The sequence below is a fragment of the Lathamus discolor genome, chromosome 4 (genome assembly GCF_037157495.1).
Source record: "Lathamus discolor isolate bLatDis1 chromosome 4, bLatDis1.hap1, whole genome shotgun sequence".
In the NCBI taxonomy this organism is placed as follows: domain Eukaryota; kingdom Metazoa; phylum Chordata; class Aves; order Psittaciformes; family Psittacidae; genus Lathamus; species Lathamus discolor.
The window spans coordinates 100,347,316-100,370,098 of record NC_088887.1 but is presented as its reverse complement, the minus strand read 5'-3'; the positions used below and the strand labels follow the sequence as shown (position 1 = coordinate 100,370,098).

The following is a 22,783-nucleotide window of genomic DNA, read 5'->3' as shown; positions in this document are numbered from 1 at the left end:
AGATGGCAGAGAGAGGGTCAGCCATATGAAAGGACAAAGAATCTATCCAAAATGACCTGTCAATTCTGAAATTCCAGATACGGGGAGATTTGTCAGACCCCGCCACAAACATGCACAGCAAACCTGGCCATTGACTGAGCAGATTAGCTTTCTAACAGAAGAGATTTTTTCATCTGGGGCTAATCTGCTGCTCATTTATAATCTCTGCACAAATCTTTGTGAAGCCTGGAGGGATTTAGAGTCTTTGTGTATCACAATGGGCTGCAGAAGAATTTCATGACAAATATCCGGGAATGCCATAAACAACCTGCGGTGAACCTCACAGAAGGGCACTTTCGACTTCACTTGGACACAAAAAATCCATGAGTGCTCCTGAAGTCTATTTACGCTACCTGCTTTTTCAGAAAGCAGATAGCGATCTCATTATGCATTATCTGCATTAAGTGTTGCCAGCAAGGCTTCGCTGAGGTCAGAACCCAGCCAGCACAGCAGCGACATCACCATCCTGAACCCTGATTTTGCTTGCCTTACTCAACACGAGTGCGATGTGTTTAACTTTCCATCAGTTCAAAAAGAAACTAAAATTAATTTTGTAAAGGAGCCTTTGCTTATCCTTGATGCTTTGCTTGCCTTTCTTCCTCTTTGTGTTCAGATCTGCCCTATCTGCTCTATTAATTCAAGCAAGCTGGAAGCTCTCAAGATGGTGGTGGTGGTATTTCAGCAAGAAATTGGTCATTACAGGGTGAAGCAGGTGCCTAAATATAGGTGTTCGGTCCATTCTGGTATATCCTAGGGTGCCTGCCTGACATTGCAGGAGGGTACAGACCTCATGTAGGTCCTGAGTCTAACCTGCCAGGACACTTCTGGATAGCTCAGGTACCTTTTGGGATGTAAACTGGCAGTAGGTCTCATGCTTAAGCACTGTGTCACTACCAAGGTGAGATATTTATTTGCCCACCTACCTCTCAAGTTTGCCTGCATGTCTCTCCTCACACAAAGAAGCTAGGAAATTCTGCTAAAATGTTATTTTACTTTTCCTACCCTATCCAAAGACACTCTCATAACTTAAAGAAGCCATATGTGCACTTTCTTCTCTCTGCTCACTATTCCTGCTTCCCAAACATGAATGGCCAAGCCAGTCTTATCAGTTATTAACCTTTCCTGCTTCCAATGTTGCACTGCCAGGAGTACAAGTTCATTAGCACTTCAGCTGTCTCCGAGAGGATTATGCCCAAAAGCTGCCAGGAGTTTCGACAAGAACTATAAAACTGGCAGTGTATTCAGTATAGCACTATATGGTATATTCTTAGCTACATTATTTATGTAGTCTTCTGACTGCTCTGACAAGAGGTCCCCAGAGCTCCTGCTTCTGGGCTTAGCACTGGTGAAGCAGTAAGAATGTTTTCCCACAGGATGCAAACATGCTCTTAAGCCTTGCTCCTGCTAAAGCCAACTGAAGCTTACCCTTTGCTCAGCTGGTATATAGCTGCACCCTTGGAGTTAACTTGCCAACGTGGAAAAGCTACTGTGACAAAATAATTTTGAGGAGATTCCTCGCAAATGAAGGAATAGGTTCTGTGCTATCGAACACATTTATCCTGCCCATGAATAACTCCATTTTCTCTTGCACTGACTCTATCTAAGCCCCTTCGTAATTGCATTTGCAAAATGAGTTAAGAACATGGATCAATCTGGCTGGCCAGTATCCAAGTCCCTGTAAGCACACCAAGAAAAACACAGAGGTCACATCTTGTTAGTCTAATCATGGAGGTATATCCAAACTTCAACCATTAAACACTGCCTGTAATTCAACAGGGACGTTTATCTACCATTTCGGGTATAATGGGTAATTTTGATCTCTAAAAAATGCAGTCATAAATAAAAATATTCTGATGATTCCTAAGTGCCAACTGATATGTGGGCTGAAAAATACTAGGAGGCAACTGTTTAGGTTTCATACAAATGGGAAGAAGTGGAAATTATTGCCAACAGTGTGGCACTGATAACACTGTTAATAGCAGTACTCAATGAGAAGTCAAAGGTCACTTTAAAAGGTAGATACTATAATTGTTTTGAACTCAGAATGAGTTAAAAGAATATAAGAATAAAAGAATATAGGGAGTCCATGGATCACCAAATCCAGTGTTTCCTATAACCCATGATCCCATCATACAATCCCTTTTCCTTAAATGACCATCCTGTCTTGAATTAGGGTATTAACCTGTCTGCACATGCTGGGTGGCTGTTACGTAGCTGGCCCTCAACACCTACAGCTGCCAATTTAAATCTATTTATCAACAGTGTTTTGCTCCTGTACTAGAAGAGTCATTTAGTGAAACAGCCTTTACCCATTCCTGCCTTTAACCTTCAGGTGTATTTTCCAAGCACAATCAGGCCTCCCTTCAGTTGGGAAATTCCCTTAGATTGCTTTACTTTTCAGTTTCCATTTGTGTGACAGTCTCTCCATTCCTCTGTATGTGGTGAGAGCCCTTCCCTGTACGTGCACCTCTCTGAAGTCACCTCAGGGGATACTAACTCTGGTACACACCAGAGACTGCACTTTTCTTTTAATGGCTTTGTTGCATTGGTGGCTTGTAGTCATCTGAGTACAAACAGGACACTTCATCTCCAGTTTAGTCATACAGCTCCATTTCTGATTGAATAGACTTGTTTAAAACCTGTACACCAGGACCTAGTCCTCATGACCTCACAAGCACGTAACTTAGACACAAAGTCTCCCCATTGCTCCCCCTGCCATTTTGCACATATTAAACTTATTTTGCTTTACTGCACTTCAAATGTGATAATTTCCCTTTCTGTAACTTCATTCCTGTTTGCCATTTTGCCCTCCTGTTCAGCATCATCGCCTTTACTAAACACAGCAGCGAAAATTAATTGCACTTGGAGGCCACACTTATCAGGATTTGCTCTCCTCTTTCGGTGCATATGGGTAATATCTTATTCTGACGGTTTCTGCAGGGTTTACCTTGGCCTGCTACTTGACAAGTACCAATTTATCTCTGTACTGCCTGGCACCTGCTGTTTCTGAAAACTTGCTGGCTTGAAATCAAAAGCCTTATTTAGAAGCCCTGTTGTTTGGTTGGTTGGGGTTTTTTTACCCTTCCCTTCAATTTACCACTGCAAGATCCCATAAACCAAAGTTGCATAACATGGCAGAAACCTCATGAAAAAGAACAGTGAAAAGTGGATGTGGGTGAGTGTGGTTGCTGTGTAGAAGTTTGGTGATGGCTTTTGTAAGCTTAAGTTTACAAGTAATCTCAGGCTAACACAGTGCAAGCAGTAACCCTGACAAACCAGGGACTGTCTTGGCAGATAGGAAGGGAAGCTGAGTTGCCTCCTAAGCCCTACACATGTGCTGTTCAGCTCTGGCATGGGATGTCTCTGTGGGTAGCATCTGCTGAGAGGCATTGAAAGGTTTCATCACCACATGCATAGGACTCACCGGAGCATAGATGCCCCTTGCACCTGGATGTTCAGCCCCAGGAGCTACAAACCCAGAGGAACTGTGCTGCAAGGGGCAGGACACACCTCTCTCTATGCTGGGTGGTCCATGCAGTGGAGGGATGGCACACAAAATGCCTCTTCCACAGAAACCAGGTCAGACAATTTGGCAAGCTTCATGAATGCAATTCACTCTAAACTAAAGTCTTCTTCTTTGAAATCTGAACAATAGTCTTCTAAAGGTGAGGCTCTGTGCTCCTAGATTTGAACAGTAAGCAGCAATAAATACTCTGCAGTGTAGGAATGCATATTAACCTGGCTCTGGCTTGCCACAGATAGCCCCTCTGCAGGACAGGCAGCTATTAAAAGCTTGCTGCTTGTTATCCCCTTTATCTCCCTCTGATGTGGTGTAGTGAAGCAGAGCATGCTGATACATTGCCCAGAGATGGTGCCTACAGATGTCTTCACAAATAAGCTCGCTTTTAGAACACGGTTGTGAGCACTTGAGATTAGTTCAAAACGAGAGTCTGTGGGAATGTCTCTCTCAGGCTGCTCTTCAGGGCACATTTCTTTTCCTTCACCACCTCTCACCCCATCCTGATAATCACAGTGCAAAAGAGATGCAGTTTGTCACCCTGTGATGCTAGAAAATAATGAGTACCATCAGGAATTCTGCTTGTCTTCCATAAAAGAAATCTCATAACTGAGAGCTATTTTATAAACCCCTGTCAGTTCTGTGCCTATATTTCTTACAAAACTACACCCATCAGCCATCATTTCTCCACTCAGGCTCATAATTCTTTCTCTCCTCATTCTTTTAAACAGCTACCTCATCTGACATCACTCTACATAAACTGAGCTTGACTGATATCTGGGTAGTATTATCACTGCTTTCCTGATTTTACACTTACAGAAAGAGGTTTCAAATTCTTTCCTTAGTGGTGCTGTCCTGGCTCACTCTCCTGGGATAGAGCAAAACCAAAAAAAGCCTCCTTTTCTGCTGCCATTGCAAGTTAAGCTTTCCTGCACAAAACCAGTAAATGTGCTGCTGTTTCCCTTTGTGCTGAACTTACCTGCAAAAGGATCCTATTTCCATCGTGGTCTTCCGTCTGCCACCTGCCTTCACTGATGGGGCTGCAAGGGTTGGGCAAGAGAGGCACAAGCTGCCCCACATCTTTTACTCTGAACTCCAGCACTGCTGACTCTGTTGGCATTGGCACCTGGCCCTTCGGAAGCTTTTTTAAGGAAAACTGAATGTCTATCTCCAAGTTAGAATAGACAGGAAAAACACAAAAGTCCGCTTTTTTCTGACATACTGGTCTTTTCAGTATTAACTCGTACAGCTTCAAAATGTCAGCGAAGTTTTCACTCCTGCAGTATATAGTGAAGCGGATAATTTCTTTCCCATAGTGCACTGGCCGAATGGCCCACAGAGGAGTCTCTGGAGCCAGAGTGTAAAAGTCCTGGCTGCATGGCATGTAAGGGAGGAACTTCCCATGCACTTGCTCTGTGTGGTGGTAACGCCAAGGTGGCCGCTGAAAGGTTTTGTGGAGCTGCAAAATGGGTTCCTCTCCATATTCTTCCTGCAGAAACAGGATGATGGCAAGGGCTGGCTGGGAAACACCAGCCTTACCTGGCTTCCTGTGCTTCTTGGGTGCTCGTCTTTCTGAGACTCGAAACAGCTGGAGGTCTGGGTGGATCCAGGCTAGAAGCTTATCAATGGCTTGCTGAAGAGTCTTGGATTCCCCTGGGTCTGTGATAATATGTACACTAACAAGGAATGGGTCTTGTATGCCTTCCACTGAAAGTTCACCTGGGAGGATTAAATGAAAAATATCCTTTAAGACTTGAAGCCAAGTTGTCAACAGTTACATGATCCTTAAGGGAGCAAAGGTCAACATGGTCACACTGGGCTTTTTTTCCAGCTCTCTCAAAGTCACCACGAAGCTCAGACTAAAAATGATGTGCAGAGACATGGCAACCACAAAATAATGGGAAGACAGAGGTTTCATCAAGCTTACCATAAAAGTTGCTCTTTCTACTGAGGTAGCACCCAAGAGACATTAACCAGTGTGTGCATCTGTGTTCAAAAAGAGCTGCTCCGTACTGCTGCGAGGTAGAAAAGACAAAAATACTGACGTAGAATGTGTGTGTGTGGGGGGGGGGGTAAGGGACACTAATGATGTGTGGGATGATCAGGGCGGACAGTGTTCATCCCACCTTGGTTTAACATGTGCCAGTTGGCTCCGGGCATGGAAATCACACCACTGAATTCTGCTCTATCACCTTGACGGTGGAGTTTTCCACCCAGTTAAGAGTGTTCTGTGTCCTGGAGGCAGCTGTTCAATAAGTAAGGCAAAGTTTGTAGGGAGAGGTAATATCTTTTATTAGACCAACTGATACAGTTGGGGAAAAAAACAGACAGGCCTTCAGGCACACAAGTCCTTCTTCAGGAAAACATATTACTTGCCCCTACAAATCCTTCACTGTTTATATCTTCAGACCATCAAGACTATACGGTTTTTATAAGATTAGGCAAGACTGGTAAGAGCAGGAAGCACAAAAAAATCACATTTACTCGGGGGAGAAAAAGAACCCTCTAGTTAGCCTTAGGAATGTTCACAGGGGCTCTCTGTTGTTGTCCCTAAAACCTCATTGATAGCTCAGAAGCCGAGCAATGGCTGGTTGGAGGGCAGAGGAGAAATTGTGGCTTCTGTTCTGCTGGAGTGGCATGCTAATCAAGTTGCATGTGAATGGATGCCCCAAACGGTTTAATAAATCATCCAGGTAATCTGGATATTTTTGCTGAAGTTGTTTCCCCTGTGTGGTGCTCTGAAACCACCTCCATGTCTGAGACCCCAGGCCTGGGCACAAAGCCTAAATGCGTAAAGCCTTAGAAAGGCTTCCCAAGCTTTTCATTGTGCAGACCACATTTAATAGGGGGATTGTCTCACAGGCTGTTTCCCCTGCCATTGGCAATCAGTACAAACCTCTCCCTCCTCCTTCCTGGCAGCAGAATAACATTCCTGTGATACTTCAGCAATTGTTTTAATGGAAAAGCAGTATTACACAAGTAATGTATTTTAGTTATCTTTGAATACAGAATAGCTACAAGATCCAGAGAAAAGCTTGATGCAACTGCATAGCTTTCCAGAGGTGACTGGTAAACATACCATCAGCCTCAGTTTAGAAACAGCAGAAGGATATAGTATGCAGAGCAAATAGCAAGCATGCATTTTGCCTATGGCAAATATAGAAAAAGCAAGTAGATAATAAAAATACAATTACATCAGAGTTCTTGTATCGCTGCATGAAATGGATGATGAAGAATGACTTTGTCAGATGGTTAATGGAAGAAAAAACTGAAGCAAAAAAATAATCTGTGTCATTATATGGCAAAAGGCTTTGCTGTGGCAATTGTTACTGGTATGTAATACTTTGAGATATTCCCTGTAGATAGTCACAGTGTGGAAGAAAGATAAAAGGGATGTGTGGGGGTGTCCTCTCATAGTCCTTTACACAGGACAGCAGGACAGGAAGGGAAACAAATTGCAGAGGACAGTGATCTAATAAAACCAGAAAGAAAGCAATTGCTATAGCTATGCAGTCATTCATTTTCCAAGACTGGAATGGAAGATGTTCCACTCTTTTCTCTCTCCATTCCCTTTGTTACACAAATGCTATCAAAGACTGCAACAAGTGACAGCCTTGATATTTATGCATATAAATGACTGCAGCTCTGAAAGAAGCCTGGGCACAACAGTGTGAAGCAGGCATCGTTTCTGTCGGCTTCTTGCTCTGCATTGGAAAAAAGGAATCCCTGAGCATGGCTTTCCTACCCTCCTGTTGCTCAGCATGGTGCATGGACACTGAATGGCTAAAACAGCTTTCAAAAGTGGAGCCTTGTGGGAGCCAGCCTCAGCATTAGCATTCTGCAGCCATTGCTGCCTGTGCCCAGCAGCACCAGATGCTTGCAGAGCCAGCCTCAGCAGAGCACCAGAGCATGGCACAAAGCCATCCTTAGGATCTAGGGTTATATGTACAGCAGAGCAAATCACCCTTTTTTTTGAGCTAGAAGCAGCTATGCTTGAAGGTGGAAAAGTGTAACAAATCAGTACAGACAGAGCTTCAGTATCTATTTTATGTCAGTAAAGATGCTTTTACTGCAACACTTTTACACCTTTCATTATGTGGCTTCTGTGCTTATAAAATAGCAGCCCTTTCTGTTTTGGTAAGAAAAAGAGAAACATAAGAAAAGCAGAAATACGAGGCAAGGATCTAAGAGAAAGTCCCCCTGAAGTGATGATAAGTTGCAAATTGTTTCTATGTTACTAACAAGTTTTTTTGCTACAGCTGACAAGGAAGGGGGGAAATGACACCATTTCTCATGACACCGTTCAATTTGCCCCTGGCAAATTGTCACAGAAGCAAATGAAAGCTTTGCATATGTATTAGCCTTCCTGTGTTACCAGTTAATCCCACAGAAAATATCAAAATGCTGAGGCATCCATTTGAAAATGAGCTCCACTGTTCTCACAGCTTTTAGATTTTTTTCCTTCCTATGACAGAAGGGGATTAGTTCTCTTTGTGTTGGCAAAGCACTAACATTGCTAAGAGGTAACTGCTACCCGTATTTTACAATTCTAAACTATCTACTCCTCTGTTAGGTAGCATTAACAACCCATGACAGGTTAAAGCAAACTGTCAGCCAAAACGCTGCAGGGCTGTCACACTTGATGATCCTAAAGCTGGGAGCTGAGGGTGCCCTGATATTATATGATCAGGCTTTGACTGGGCCCTTTTCTATGTATTAGTTTTATTTTGTTGCTGATGCAATATTGCTGAGTGGAGAAAACAGAAAGTCCTGTAAAGCAGAATATCAGTCTTACCCTGTGGTTCTTCCTCCCTTCTTTCCCCTGCCTGGGAACCAGGATCTTTTAATCAAAAAGATAATCTGACAGAAAGCAGTGGGTGCTGTCAAGTTTGTCTGTGCCAGCTGCCTCATTTCGTATGACTTCACCGAAATCCGAGCTTGTTTGTTGTGAGGACAGGCAGGAGAGGTACCTGTCCGTCTAGCCCAGTTGTCTGTGCTACCTGCTAGGCTTGTAGAGAGAGGTTGCTGTCTCTGAAAAACCTGCAGGGGATGATCTTGCCTTCCTAATTCCTTTCCACCCCCCTTACTCTGTAGGGAACAGTGGTGTCTTCAGAAGACAACTGTCTTGGCATCCAGAGCTGCCCAGTTCTCCGCTGGCCAAAGGTGCCTAGCAAGAGGGCTATGACAACAGTGGTGATCTGGTGACACCAGGGTGAAGTGGGAAGCAGTGGGTGAAATGCTCTGCTCCCTTGGGGTGGAGGGTTGAGGGCACAGACACCACCCAAGAGGTGCGTAAGGATTCCAGTATCTAATAACACAATCCTTGCTGCGGCTGGCCAGGAAAGCAGGGCTCCTGGCCCAAAGCAGGCACAAGCAGGAGTAACTTCAGGTCAGCAACCCTAGCAGTTCGGAAGCAGCTAGGCTCATCTGGAGGTACAGGGGACTGGAGCTACAACTCATTCTCCCAGGAGTACATATGCATTTTACATTAATCATAGAATCATAGAATCATAGAATCATAGAATCATAGAATCATAGAATCATAGAATCATAGAATAGTTAGGGTTGGAAAGGACCTTAAGATCATCTAGTTCCAACCCCCCTGCCATGGGCAGGGACACCTCACACTAAACCATCCCACCCAAGGCTTCATCCAACCTTGATTAAACCAGACAAGAGGCAAAATGTCCCTGGAAGAAATGAGCAGAGTTTTCTCCCATGCCACCTGAATAACCTTAGCTTAGAGAAGTCTTCCTCCTGCATTTGCTTTTCAGCCTCAGGACTCTTGCACACCTGGCTCCAGAAGAATGGTTACTGGGTTATGTGGCCCAGACCGAGTAGGCTGGTGCCTCTTTTATGCTGTGAGAGGTTGTACTGCTGCTGGAGCTGCCCTGCATGAAGACTTGTACCTTCTCAAGGCAGTGCTCCAACCATTTTTTGTATTTCAGGAGAAGTCACCACCTTCAGCAGTCCTGAGAAACATCTGATTTTCCAGGCTTCTCCAGTGGACTTGGCTGGAAATCCACTGACTGCCTAAAACCAGCACATAGCAGAGCTTAGGAAGGTCTTAGGAAATGTCTCGCCTAACCCTGAGTTGGTGAATCAAGATATGGACCTAAAGACCTCTCAGACTCACCAGGAGATACTTAATGAAGGGTTATATACAAGGTTCGGCAAACCTGGGAAGTATGTGAGCTAGGATGGTCTCTGGCAAAGAGGGATTTTGGGCAGACTGGATCCCAGCCCCAGTTTGTGCATGGGAAAGTGCCTTTCCAAATTTGGCTGGTATTTTCGATTTTCCAGCCACCAACACTTTCAATCTTCTATCTGGGAAACTCGGAGGAAGGATTCAACCTATAAATACTTGACATCAATATTTTTTTAGTTGACCTGCAACACCAACTTCCATTTTCCTGCTGTGGTAGGCTGCTTCCTGGGAACCAGTGCCTGAACCAATCTTAAACCATACAGACTAGATTTCTTTATCACTGCATTAGGCAGTAAGATTTCACATTTCATTTGACCAAACTGCATGATGCACTGCAGGAGATGTAACTCAGGCAATAGGAGAGGGTCAGAGTGAATGAACCAAGCACCTGAACTGCAACTCCCATCGCGTAGTACTTTATTTTCAGGAAATAATTGCTGTCAGGAAGAGATGAAATAATTCAAACTGAACATCACAGACCATATTTTTTTCATTGTTAATAAATAAAAATATTTTAACTGTGGGAATGAAAAATGACTCTATAAATAATGTCAGAAAACAAAAGCACTATAGTATTTCCTAACTGAAACTTCACAAGATTTCTGTTGCAAAGAAAATGTTAATGTTACCCTATTTCAGTCCTATTCTGAAACACAAAGAAATGTTAAGATGGTACCATTTCTCACTGAACAGGACCTTCACATTTTATCTTAGTCCAAGGCAAGACTGACTGCTTTAGGTGTATTAATTGAAAGTCTCATGGGCAGACACAAAGACAGAGGTTATTTTCATAAACAAGGAGCATCACTGTATGGGCATCTGCAACAGAAGCAGCAGCTGGACACCTCTGGCAGCAGAACCCAATGCTCTGATGAATTATGCATCATCAATAATCTTTCGAACAAGCAGGATGTGACAGATTCACCAGCTTCTCCATTCTCTTTCTCTGCTGTTTAATAGCATCTGACAAATGCAGGGCTGCAGGATAATTTGTTTCTCAGCATGCCCTGCTTTGCACACCACTTCAAGCTCATGAAGGATGTTCAGAAGCAGTAAGAAAGGGCATATTCTGCATGGCACAGTGACAGGCTCTTTCACCCTCCCATCAAAGCAGCATTTTCCTGTAGAGCTGAAGCTGAATGTTCTCTAATGGAGATAGTGGTGCTAGGGTGCTCACAACTTCATCCATACTAAGGTAATACAGACAATGCACAGCAGATCAGCATACTAACAAGCATGGCAAAATACTCCTTCAGATGGGTACATGGTACAGTCTCTCTGTACTGTTACCCGGTTGTTGCAGTATTAAGCAAAAATAAAGCTGGAAAATTAAGCCCATTATCTGCCTGATGGAGATAAAAAGCTTTCGCTGGTACATTAATATGAATGCTCTTACATGGTATCATTGCCCTACAGCATGCCGGCAACCCTGTGGGAATGAATCTTATCAATAAGTAATACCTTAATGCCCACAGAGGCCCTGCATGATCAAGCAAAGGCAATGGCAAATCTCATCATGTGGTACCTTCGGTGTTAGATGGTGCAGCAATTGCTAAACCCCCTGCCACGCTACAGCACAGTGTGAATTCTCATTCCTTCCCCCACCAGCTACATTCCCCTGACTTGCCTAAGGGTAACCTTACATGGTCAGCTTAAGCTGCCATTGAAAGGGACCATCTCACTCCATGCACTCCTCTTCACTCCCTTATGTTGGTGTGGATACTTGTGTAGCTACGCATCTTAAGCTGGTCATGCAACTTCACCCTGATATTTGCTCTCCTGTTTGTAGTCATATGGTCTGTGGTGCCAAGATTGCCACCTGGACTTGCTTTCAGAAACATGTGACCCCCATCTTCTTCATAGGAAACATAACCATTGTGGCCCAGAGTCATCCCATTGAAAGTCAGGCACCTGACAGATGTCCCTCTAGCAGTAGTCTGGCTGTCCTAGGCTCCTGTCCATTGGAGAGACACAATCAAACCTCAGGTAAAGCCCATCTTCTGTCCACAAGTGTAGTGGGAACCAAGTAACTCCACTTCCATCTTAGGCCCCTCCGCCATGCAACTAAAACTGGAAGGAAATTGGAAATTGGAAAGTTTTGTGTGTACATGCTTATCCCGAAGATCATTCTCGTTCTATTATCTTATCTTGCTGTATCAGTTTTGCAACACATGGGACAAGCTTTTGTGATGAGCGTTATGGAAGATATGCTCTTGAACTACGTGATTGTCAAATCTTCCATTACATCCTCCACAACCAAATTCTTTGACTTCTTTAGTCAGGCTGCTGACTGCTCATAGCAAAGCAAAGAGTCTGTGACTTCTTAGGTCACAAACACACTCTTCAGTAGTCCCTATTTCCCTCATCTCCTCATTCACAGTACTGCAGCTTTCGCACTTAACTCCTAGCTAAATGGCAGACAAGAAACAGTTCACACTATGTATAAAGTCACCTGTGGGCTGACTGTCCAGCTGCAGGTTAGAAGAGGTAGCTTGAACTCACATTGCAGCCTTATTTCTCCATGGAGACTAAAGTTTGTCCCACTGCCTTTCATCCAGTTCTGATGAAACCTGTGGGAAGTTGGTGTCTCTGTGAAGATGGCACGCAGTCACATCATGTTTCCCTTCAAAAACAGGCTAAAAAAAGAAGGGATGGGAGTGCCACGTTGTGTTTCTGGCTGTGTAATCCCATGTCCCTGACACTACAGGCTTCTTGCTGTGCCTGTGTCTTCTACCAAAGCTTTATGGAGCCTGTAGGCATGTCAAAAAAAGAGGCTGTGCTTTACTGTGTATTAAACACAAAGCAAAGAAAGAGCCCAACTCTGAGAATAAGGTGTATGGGATCTTCACACAGACAAACTGTAGGAGTCCACAGTAGGTGCTTTCACACCATGGTTACAAGCAAGCGAACGGCTTGGCAATTCCTCACAAATACCCTATCCAGATAAGGACTTTTCTGCCAGTGCTGCAGTCTTCTCCATGAGCTCTTTACTCTCATTGCATGGCTCTCTTGCAACCTGGTGCTCTCCTCCCTCAAAATATGCTGCTGACACCATATGTTACATTGGCAACAGCAGTGTGAGGAATGATCAGAATTTCAGGGTTTGTTTTTTTTTAAATAATCTATTTATACTCTGGGAAGCAATGAAGTCTTACTTCAATACTCTCCTCAATTACAGATTTAGCTGCTAACTTGTAGAAAAGCAAAGTGTTGGTGTACTCATACGCCTTCAGGGATATTCTCCTGAATGTCAGCTATTCTCATTTCCCCTCTTCCTTCCCATACAGTTCACCACAATTCGAGAGCTGTCTTGGTGTCTCAGTCTGTACCTGTGCCCATGACACAGAACAGATTCACATGATTAAGCATCTTCAAACTGCCTTCACTCAAAAGTCACAATCTACCTCTCTCTGCCCATCTAGGGTATCAAACATCACACAGAGATTGATTTTCACAGGAGACCCAATACCCATAAGAGAAACAGCAAGGAAAAAATGTTTGATACCCTAACAATCCTCATCTGTGGAAAAGAGCTGGCAATTGCCATTCTATGTATTTCAGAAACACACTAGAAGAAACAATGATCAGAACCCGCTGAGTTGGGAACTGAAGCACAATCATAGCCTGCTGCTCAAGGTATGTGCCACAGTGATTCTGGTGGTGCTGCTGGCACAAATGGGCCCAGGCCACCAGCGTAAGACATGGGACTTGATTAACAGCCTATATCGTTGCTAAATGCAGTCTACTGGAGAAATACAGGGAAGCTGCATTAATTATTAATTATCAATTATGTTAATTTGTTTTATTGTTATTTTATACTGCTTGTATAATGCAGATTCAGCTTTGCAAAGATGCATGTCTTCCTCAATCATAACATCTTCCTAAAGAAAGATATGTACCATTGTACTTGGCAAGAACCCAGACACTGATCTTCGGTATCAGACTCTGCATAGAGTTACAATGTGTAGTAATTCAGCAAAACTCCCATCAGCAATCACCGGTAAATCAAAAGCTGTACAATACATGTCAGCATTCAAACTGCATCCAACACCATACTGTTCAAAGTCATTTGATTGCAAGCACTGTATTTTCTTAAAATCTGACTGCTATGTAAAGCTCAGATTCTCAAAAATACATTTTTTATAAAAGGGCAGAAAGAACATTGCCTTAAAAATACCCAAGAAGCGCTGTACACTTGAGCAGCTTACAAATGTGGTCCAGCAATGAGCTCCGTACCTCACACAATGTACTCTAGTTAACTGAGGGTGTGATTTTACAATGGGCTTAATACAATTTAAGGCTTCACTGCTGGCACTCTTCCCCTTACTATTCCCAGCTAAGTGTTTCCAGTTCTTCTCATGTGTCAGACCTAGGTGCAAGTTGAAGCAGCTTTCTGAGTAGACTGAAAAGAAGCCTTCAGGCAAGGAGTAATGAGGATTGTGCCTCCTGGTAGGAGTCAGAGAACTGATCTGGCTAAAGGTGTTAGTTTTCAGACAGACTTCTTCTAATCAGTTTGCACTTTTGCACAAACCTTCCTGGTACCACAAAGAGCTGGCAGGGAAACCCAGCCAGAGAGAAGGCAGAGGCCACAATAAAGCATTTACACTCACAACACATTCAAATAAAATACGGGCTCTAACCCTGAGGCATGGACAAGCATTGCCATGTTTGTGTCTCTGTAGGCAATCAACAATATTAGCATCATAGCAGAGGAACTATTTGGACTCTACAGAAGTGGAAAAGTATTTTGAATCTCATAATCCTTTCAGCCATCAGCAGAATGTGGTTCAAAAGACCTACTCCACACCAGCTGGTGGAAAAAAGAATCAGCAAGAGAAAACATGCTTTGTTGGTGGTACTTCATCCTCATCCCATACAGTGGCAGCCAGGAGCCACTTGGTAATTATTTCATGAACCTTTTAGACATTACAGAGAAGAGATATTTTTTCCCTATACTATCAATCAACAAATATGTGGTACCAAGAAAAATGAAGCAGGCAGTGGACATCTGCTTCTCTAGAACACAACAAGCACCCATTACCAAATATCCCAGCTCCCCACTGAGCTTGCATAAATAAATTTTTTTTATTTTTAAAAATTCAAATTAAAGAAAATACACCGTGATAATGTACTGTGTCCACAAAGTGAGAAAGTAATTGTTGGCATTCTCAAAACAGCACTCATTTAGTAGAAACTGCCTTAACAGCTTCAGCCTTCACAAGTGTTCTGTCACTTGACTCAATGAGTCAGAAGGCTTTTCCCCTTCTGCCACAACTAGTGCCTCTGAGTCAGGAGTTGCCATGGGACAGATTTATTTCTGTAGCTTCCCTCTTCGGGCTTTAACAATTCAGACAGATGTCTCAACAATTTGCAAATTATCCTCATCATCGTACCAGCTGAACCTGGAATGCCACTATCTCTCTTGCAACCCCCTGCTTAAGGTAAAAGACCTACTAAATAGCTGCCTAGCTCCTTGTGGTTTCCTGGGATGGCAGACGTAACACTTCCACAGAAGGAAATTCAGCCCACATCACCTAATCCAATGTGACTTTCTCTATAGTCTTTCCTGTAATTTTTTACTAGAATTGTGTGGCACTCAGTAGCTCAGTGTCTATCACAGATTTCCTATGCTTCTGGATCGCACTTGAAAATGAGAAAGGAAATACTTGCTTATATGGTTTTGATTGCTACTATGCATGCTTAAAATATGAGCTAGAAAAAACACTCAAGATAGTAATTCTTACATGAATTATTATTATTTTTTAATAACTAATCTCGTTTATATCTGCTGCACCTATATGATAACATAAAAAACTGGATGTCGTCAGAAAATAATATACAGAACAACAAAACCAGAGTTTTGATAGCTCTGCTCCAGTAACTGTTTAGGGTGCAATTTTATCCCCTTGATACAAAAATCCAAAGCCAGCACTAGGCCGGTAGGAAGTAATTTAACCCTGGGACACTCAGTTTGATGTGATCCCAAAGACTGGAACTCTGATTTTAACAAAGAACAGAGATGCATGGGTACATTTAAACAGGAACTTCAGTCTTTACAAGGGAAGCACATGCTTATGGTTAATGCCACACACTTGGCATACAAAAATCCAATCTAGATCTGATTTCAAGAACAGTTACACATCCATTCGTGCATGTTCTTACGCATGACTGCGCCTCATTTCTTTTTTTATCTTCTCTCTCAGGCCACTGGCCATTGTTAGTCATGTCATAAGGGCATGTTTCCTCTCTACTTCTTCTGCTTCTAAATAACCATGTGCAGTTAGACTAACCTCAACAAGCTATCTACTTACTAGAACAGCATCCTAACCTCAGATTCTTGAAAGGTAAAAATGCAAATAGCAAGGTTAACTCAACACCAACATCTCCAGCATGGTTTCCAGGCAATGGTGCTTAGCAGCAGTGATAACTCCATGCCATTCCTGACATAGCCAAGAGTCTATTTACAGATCCTAAAAATCAGGATGCATCATGTGTGAATACATGTGGATGAGACTGGGATGTTGGCAGGGCAGGGAGGGGGAATGGTACTGTGTGATCAAACACCAGCAAACCCAGAAGAAGCTGATTAAAAATTATCCAGCTGAGAGGAGGAATTAGAGACTGGAGAGCAAAGGGGCCTGCCGATGTTGCTCTGGATGATTCAAACAGAGATACAGGAAATTCTGTTTAAACATAAGAAAAAAGCTTTTTATTGTGGTGATCACTCACTGGAAGAGGTTGCCCAGAAAGGCTGTGGGGATATTCAAAACACAATGGGACACTGCACTGAGCAACGTGCTCTCAGTGCCCCTGCTTTCAGCAGAGGTCTTGGATTAGACAATCTCCAGAGATGCCTTCCAACCTCAGCTTTCTGTGTTTCAGTGCTATACTTTTCTATGCTTTACGCAAGTGCTTCCTCCTTCACTGTGGTGGAATTTGATGATAAGCAGCTACATAAACATGTTTTGCACATCCAACGACTTCTAGGTGGCATGTAGCAATGACGTTTTCCTGCTTCCACAGCCCCAGTGGGAAGCAGCATTGCTCTTTACCTCTAGCAGCATAAACTGGGTAAGGAAGATATGCAGAATATGCTCACTGTATTTTCCACAGAAGCTGACACTTCAGATTTCACTGCTATACAAACCACCTGAATTTGCAATATTGACAGATGCTTCAGGCTAAGAGCTCTACATGATTTGGGTTCGATTTCCTCTTTCATTTTTCCTCATACTTTAATAAGTCTTGCTTTTATAATAATGAACACCTTCTGGAAATGCAGCATGATGCTGGCAAGCCCACTCTAAATTGTTTTTACAATTGTATTTAATACAGCTTGTTGCCAGCCATTGTAAAAGCATCTCAACTCTCTCTGCACATAAATATAGAATCACGGAATCATAGAACAGTTAGGGTTGGAAAGTACCTAAAGATCATCTAGTTCCAACCCCCCTGCCATGGGCAGGGACACCTCACACTAGACCATGTCACCAAAGGCTCTGTCCAAGCTGGCCCTGAACACCGCCAGGGATGGAGCATTCACAACTTCCTTGGGCAACCCATTCCAGTGCCTCACCACCCTAGGAAAGAATTTCCTCTTTATCTCCAATCTAAACTTCCCCTGTTTAAGTTTTAACCCGTTACCCCTTGTCCTGTCACTACAGTTGCTAATGAAGAGTCCCTCCCCAGCATCCCTATAGGCCCCCTTCAGATACTGGAAGGCTGCTACGAGGTCTCCATGCAGCCTTCTCTTCTCCAGGCTGAACAGCCCCAACTTTCTCAGCCTGTATATCACAAGATATACCAAAATATATCTTTTTATGTCAGTAAAATAATATAATTATAACCTTACACTTACTACATTTTTGGAAAAACAGTAGATAGCCAGTCCAGCAGTGCCTGCGTCAGAACTGATTCGAACTAACCTAACGTACAGTAGGCAACTACATTATGAAATTTTAGCATGGTGACAAATATTTAGAAGACCAAATCAAACCTAGCCCCCTTCCTGCTCCTGGTTATTTGTCATCACCTTTAACAGTTAAGTGAAGGCAGCCGGATTTTTAAATGATACCCAAGTAACTGGAAGCCATTTCTCCATATGCTATTGTTACAAGGCACCTATACATCTGCATAATACTGTAGATTCTTACATTCCTGTAGCTCCCACTATCCCTGCAACCAGGAAGGCTACCTCCTTTTTGTCAAAAGCTCCATTAGTGCCCATTTTGACAGATGTGTCCCTTTGGTCTCTGGAGTGTTTGGTAAAAAAATTCTCAAGAATTAGAAATGGGAGAACTTCTGGAGATGCTGACTTTGCTCTCCTCTATAAAGGACCTAGTGCTCAGGCTAGCTCTATGCTCTGTTTTATTCAAGGGCACATTTTCACGTTTCCTTCCAACAGTACTTACAATCTAACAGATCAAATAGAGAGGGAAGAGGAAGATTCTTGCCAGGTAACATCAAGAAGCAGATCCTGGGGGTTTGCCAGGGAAGAGAAAAAGAGACAAACCAGAAAGACCTAAAGAGAGAGGCAGCATATTGCTACATGCACATGGTATGGAAGTTTGTGAAAACTGTCATGTAAGTGCCCTGGCAAGCTACAAGCACGGATGGGACATGTGGCCTAACACTCGCCCCTCGCAACCTACCTGATAGACTACACTGGCACTTGATTGATCCTCAGGTCCACAAATGTGCAATTTCTACTTCTAATGAGGCCCTAGCATCACAGCTGGCTTCAGTGTAAATACAGTTACTTAAAATGAGGGCAGATAAATACAGCACTGAATCAGGAAAAGAATGTAACACAGCTTCAGGAAAGCACAGGTTTGCCTCAAATTCAGGACAGTGCTATCTTTCGGGCAACCGTTTTTATCTTATCTGAACATTGTTACTTGACTACATGCCATAAAAAAGACAAGGAGTAAGCCTGAAAGAAAAAGGATGTCTTGGACCTGTTTGGGTACATACACAAACACAGGTTTCGAGGGGCTTTTCATAAATAGCAAGTATTGTAGTGCTGGTGATTTCCCATTCCCCATGGCCATATCCAGCACAAAGAGCAGACTCCCTGCAGCAAATAAAATCTACCATCCAAAGTGCCATTAGGGCAGCCTATTCCAATATACAGCTGGTGCGTGAAGGTAAGATACAGCCTTAGCACTTCACCCTGCCTCTGGAATCAAGAATAAGAGAAACCTTACCCTTACCAACCCTCCATAAAGACTGCAAGTTTTGCACATAAGGACTCTTTCCACTTGTAGAGAAAATAGAGTCCAAACCCAGCCCAGGGAACTGATGCAGATGACACTGACAAAACATTGACCAAATCCCAAAACAAAGATTGGAAGTTATACTTGCAGAGGAATAGAACACCAAACAGAAAAAAGAATATTGAAAGGAAACCTGCTCAATAACCCACTTATTTGTAAATCTGCCAAAAGAAACTGTCTTGCGCTAAATTTTTAGAACCAGAAAGTGGGTGAAACTCCATGGGTTAGGAAATATGTGCAACACAGACATAAAATTTTAATATCCCAGATCTTGGGTTTACCGTGGAAGAATATGAACAATCTAAAAACACCTCCAAAGGACTGAATCATTTACCAGCTGGTAAATGAAAGGCAGGGGAGCATGGCAAGGCAAATTGCCAGCTTTCCAACTACAAAGCAGGTAAGTGACAAGCCCTTTACCCCACTGAGAAGCACATCATGCTTAGGGTTTTACCCTAAGGGTAATAGGGTTTTACCATCTCAAGTGCTCTAAAATCTGTCACAAGCTTGCATCTTATCCCATAGGGCCAGTTTTATGTTTCATTTAACAACTTAGCTGGAACAGTACAAATGTGTATCCAGGCAGCTCCCTACTGATTGCCTAGCTGAAAAATGTCAGGAGACGAAAATAAAATCACTCGCTTCCATGGTTATTTCTAAGACAACCTGGTTAAACTGGCTCCAGAGATGACTAGATAAGGGATATTTCAAATGTTACAAATCACAAAAGTCTTCCTTCAAAATGCCCATTTCTGATTTGGGTCTTTCTGAAGAGCCATTTCATAAATGCAAAGATTATGCAAAGGAGGAAATAAGCAGCCCCATCACAACTCCTCCTCCCTTGTTGAAAATCATCCCTGAAACACATCTCAAAGCAATTTGAAGATAATTAAAATGTTGATGTGCAGAGACTGTTGCTTATTGTGCTGACAAACACTAATTAATTATTTCTTCGTGATTCCAAGTGTCTGTATCCATATGCCACTTATGGTCTTTACATCTTGGTATTATATACCTTGGGTAAAGGTTTCTTCTATGTGTGTAAAGTGCCTCGCACAGTCCCCTCATATATAGGATTAGGGGTCCCTGATGGTAATTGAAAACCGTAATTGAAAAGGTAATTGAAAATATAAGCAAAAAGAAGCTTGATGTATTTCCTAGATTAATGAAGAGCACACCAGTAAGCAAAGTATCCTAATAAAACAAAGGACACCTCCTGCTAGAGAACAAAGGGAAAAGTGGCTCTACACACAATTCAGGGAAAACAATGTCAGAAGTAATTTAGCACTTCTCTTTCTTCAAATCACACTGCTGAACCTTTCAAAGCTGTAATAACTCAAAACTCAGCATCCAGCAGACAGGTTAGTGTGGCCTATTTACTCTGCTCAATGAGAACAGACAAAGCGGCACACAGTCACCCTGACAACAGGCAGAGCCTGCAAAGCAGATAACTGCTGCATTTTTCTTGCCGAAATAAACACACTCTGCAAACTTGAGTACTCTTTCCCAAACTACTCACTGCACAAAACCACAAATGTTAGATGGATGCTTCCAGTAAAAAGCTTTTTTGGGTTACACAAAGCTGGGACACAAGGGCAAAAAAAAGAACTGGGATGCTGAATAAGACCCAAGGTCCAACCAACCCACCAGGCAGGGCTTTGAACTGCTAAAGTGATACCCTGCCAATGATAACTGCTGCCATATGCATAGGGGGAAAAACTTACTAGAAATAACACATGTAACAGAATGATCCTTCCATTGGCATCTAGCAGCTGATGAGATTTTACTTCTGACTTGGGGGGGAGTCTAGGGTTCCTGTATACTTTTGCATTGGTGCTAAGTCCTGCAGTTTGTTCAGCTGCTGTCATCACAGCACATGACAGAGGCAGCTGTAGTTAATTCACCTGCTAAATCTTTCTTATCCTTTTCTTGGCATGTCTGTGGAAAACTGCTGTCCAGTGGACAATTTAGAAGATTATTCATTTATTAGACACTGAAATTGGAGCTTCATTGGTATGACCAACTAAGACTCCTGTAAAACCAAACAGGCCTGTAATCCTTCTGGGTCAGATAAAGTCCACTTCATTAGAACAGGAGCTTCCACTGAAGCAGCTGTAGGTAATGTAGGTAATGGAAATTCTTTGCCTTTTAACTTACAACAGCTTACTTCGTATTATGCTAGGGCCTAATGGTATCATTGATTAGGCTGCTTTTTGTGCTATGAACGATACCACTTACTGAATCTTTTCCCCAAAGAAATTAAAATGGCCAAATCACCTTTTTTTCCTAATAGCTCTTCCCTAGTACTCTTTTCTTCAAATGCATCATGCACCCCCTGACTGCCAGCCTCTAACGTGAAAGCATTTTTATTTTACTGAAATACTCTCATGTAGCTGTTTCTGTTACTCCTGCACTGTCTGACCAGACCTACCACACAGACCCCACAAAATGCTAAATTAAACACTGCTACTTGTGAAGCTGTATCAATGTAATTTGCCTTGGAAGCAGGAAAGAGAAAGAAGGAGACTGTCTCATCTCTTGAACTTTTGTGTCTTTGCTGGAATGATAATGCCTCCTTGTACTGACAAATTACTGTGTTGAAATACAGCTGTAATTCCCACATATTCTGGACAGCCATGGCCAGCAAGACACTGAGGTGACCACAGTGAAGATGACACACTGTAGCTGCCACACACCCAAAAATAATCCTTACAAACAGCTTGTTTAATGAAAACAAAGACTTACAACCATAATTTCTGTTACCTTTAAATGTCACCTCTATTTGTAAAATGTGCAGCAGTCATGCAAAGTTGGTAAGGGATTAAACCGAAAGTTTTAGATGAGAAATACCTCACACCTTGTCTTCCGTACTTCTCTGCCAAATAAGCACTTCTACGAGGCAAATAACTGTAAGTCACCACCCAGAAAGAGGAAGAAGCTGGCAGTGTATTCCCGGAGCCATCATCCAAAAGTGTGAGCTGTGAGGGTGGCAGGGCACACATCTGGTGTAACCAGTCAAATCCAATATGCTTTTACTATCACAATTGCCTCCCAATCATTAAAAAAAATCACATCTGGCAGCAGGAATCCAGAAATCTATTTAAACAACAGAATTTAGGACAAAGCTGCACTAAATTCTTTCTTTCTCAGACACACACACACAAACTGAGCAGATGGAGGAAAAACAGAGAGCTCCCTGCTAGTCACATCAGCTGAGGAGCCAGACATTATGAACACTATCTGATCCAGCTCTTGTTGAAATCGATAAAAGCCCTCTGCTGAAGACCATGGAAGATGCAAAATAACCCTCTCCACACTTCAGCCAGAATGTGAATGAGAAAAAACTGGCAGCTTTCTTCCCCTCTGATTTTCATGGTGCTTAAAGATCCAGATTATAAAACACAATTCGTCATCTGTGAAGTTTTGTGAAGCTCATGTCTATGTGTGAATCAGGGAGACAGGCATCACCTTGCACTTTGACAAGAAAGAGGTACTAGTAGCTGTGCCTGAATAAGCATTATTACATTTCAAAGTGCTGTGGACACAGTATGTCCTACAGCTAAGAAAATGGTTGGAGGGGACAGAGAGAGGACTTAAGAAGTGCTCCTTGTTCCTTAAAAAAATGTGATTTTGCATTGCTGAAGAAGAAAGGATAATCCAGACACCAGCATTCAACTTCTATCAGTCAGATAACCTGAAATTCAGCTGGCTATCGTAAATGTCTAGAAAGCTGTGATGCTTACT

General features: G+C 42.7%; 1 protein-coding gene across 1 annotated transcript in view; it reads right to left on the bottom strand.

The window, feature by feature from the left end:
* Positions 1-22,783, bottom strand: part of FAM124A (family with sequence similarity 124 member A) — a 39,172-nt gene that overhangs the window by 5,742 nt on the left and 10,647 nt on the right. Inside the window, exon 3 of the mRNA XM_065675834.1 lies at positions 4,536-5,275. Within this exon, the coding sequence (XP_065531906.1) occupies positions 4,536-5,275 (740 nt within the window). The remainder of the gene's footprint in view (positions 1-4,535; positions 5,276-22,783) is intronic.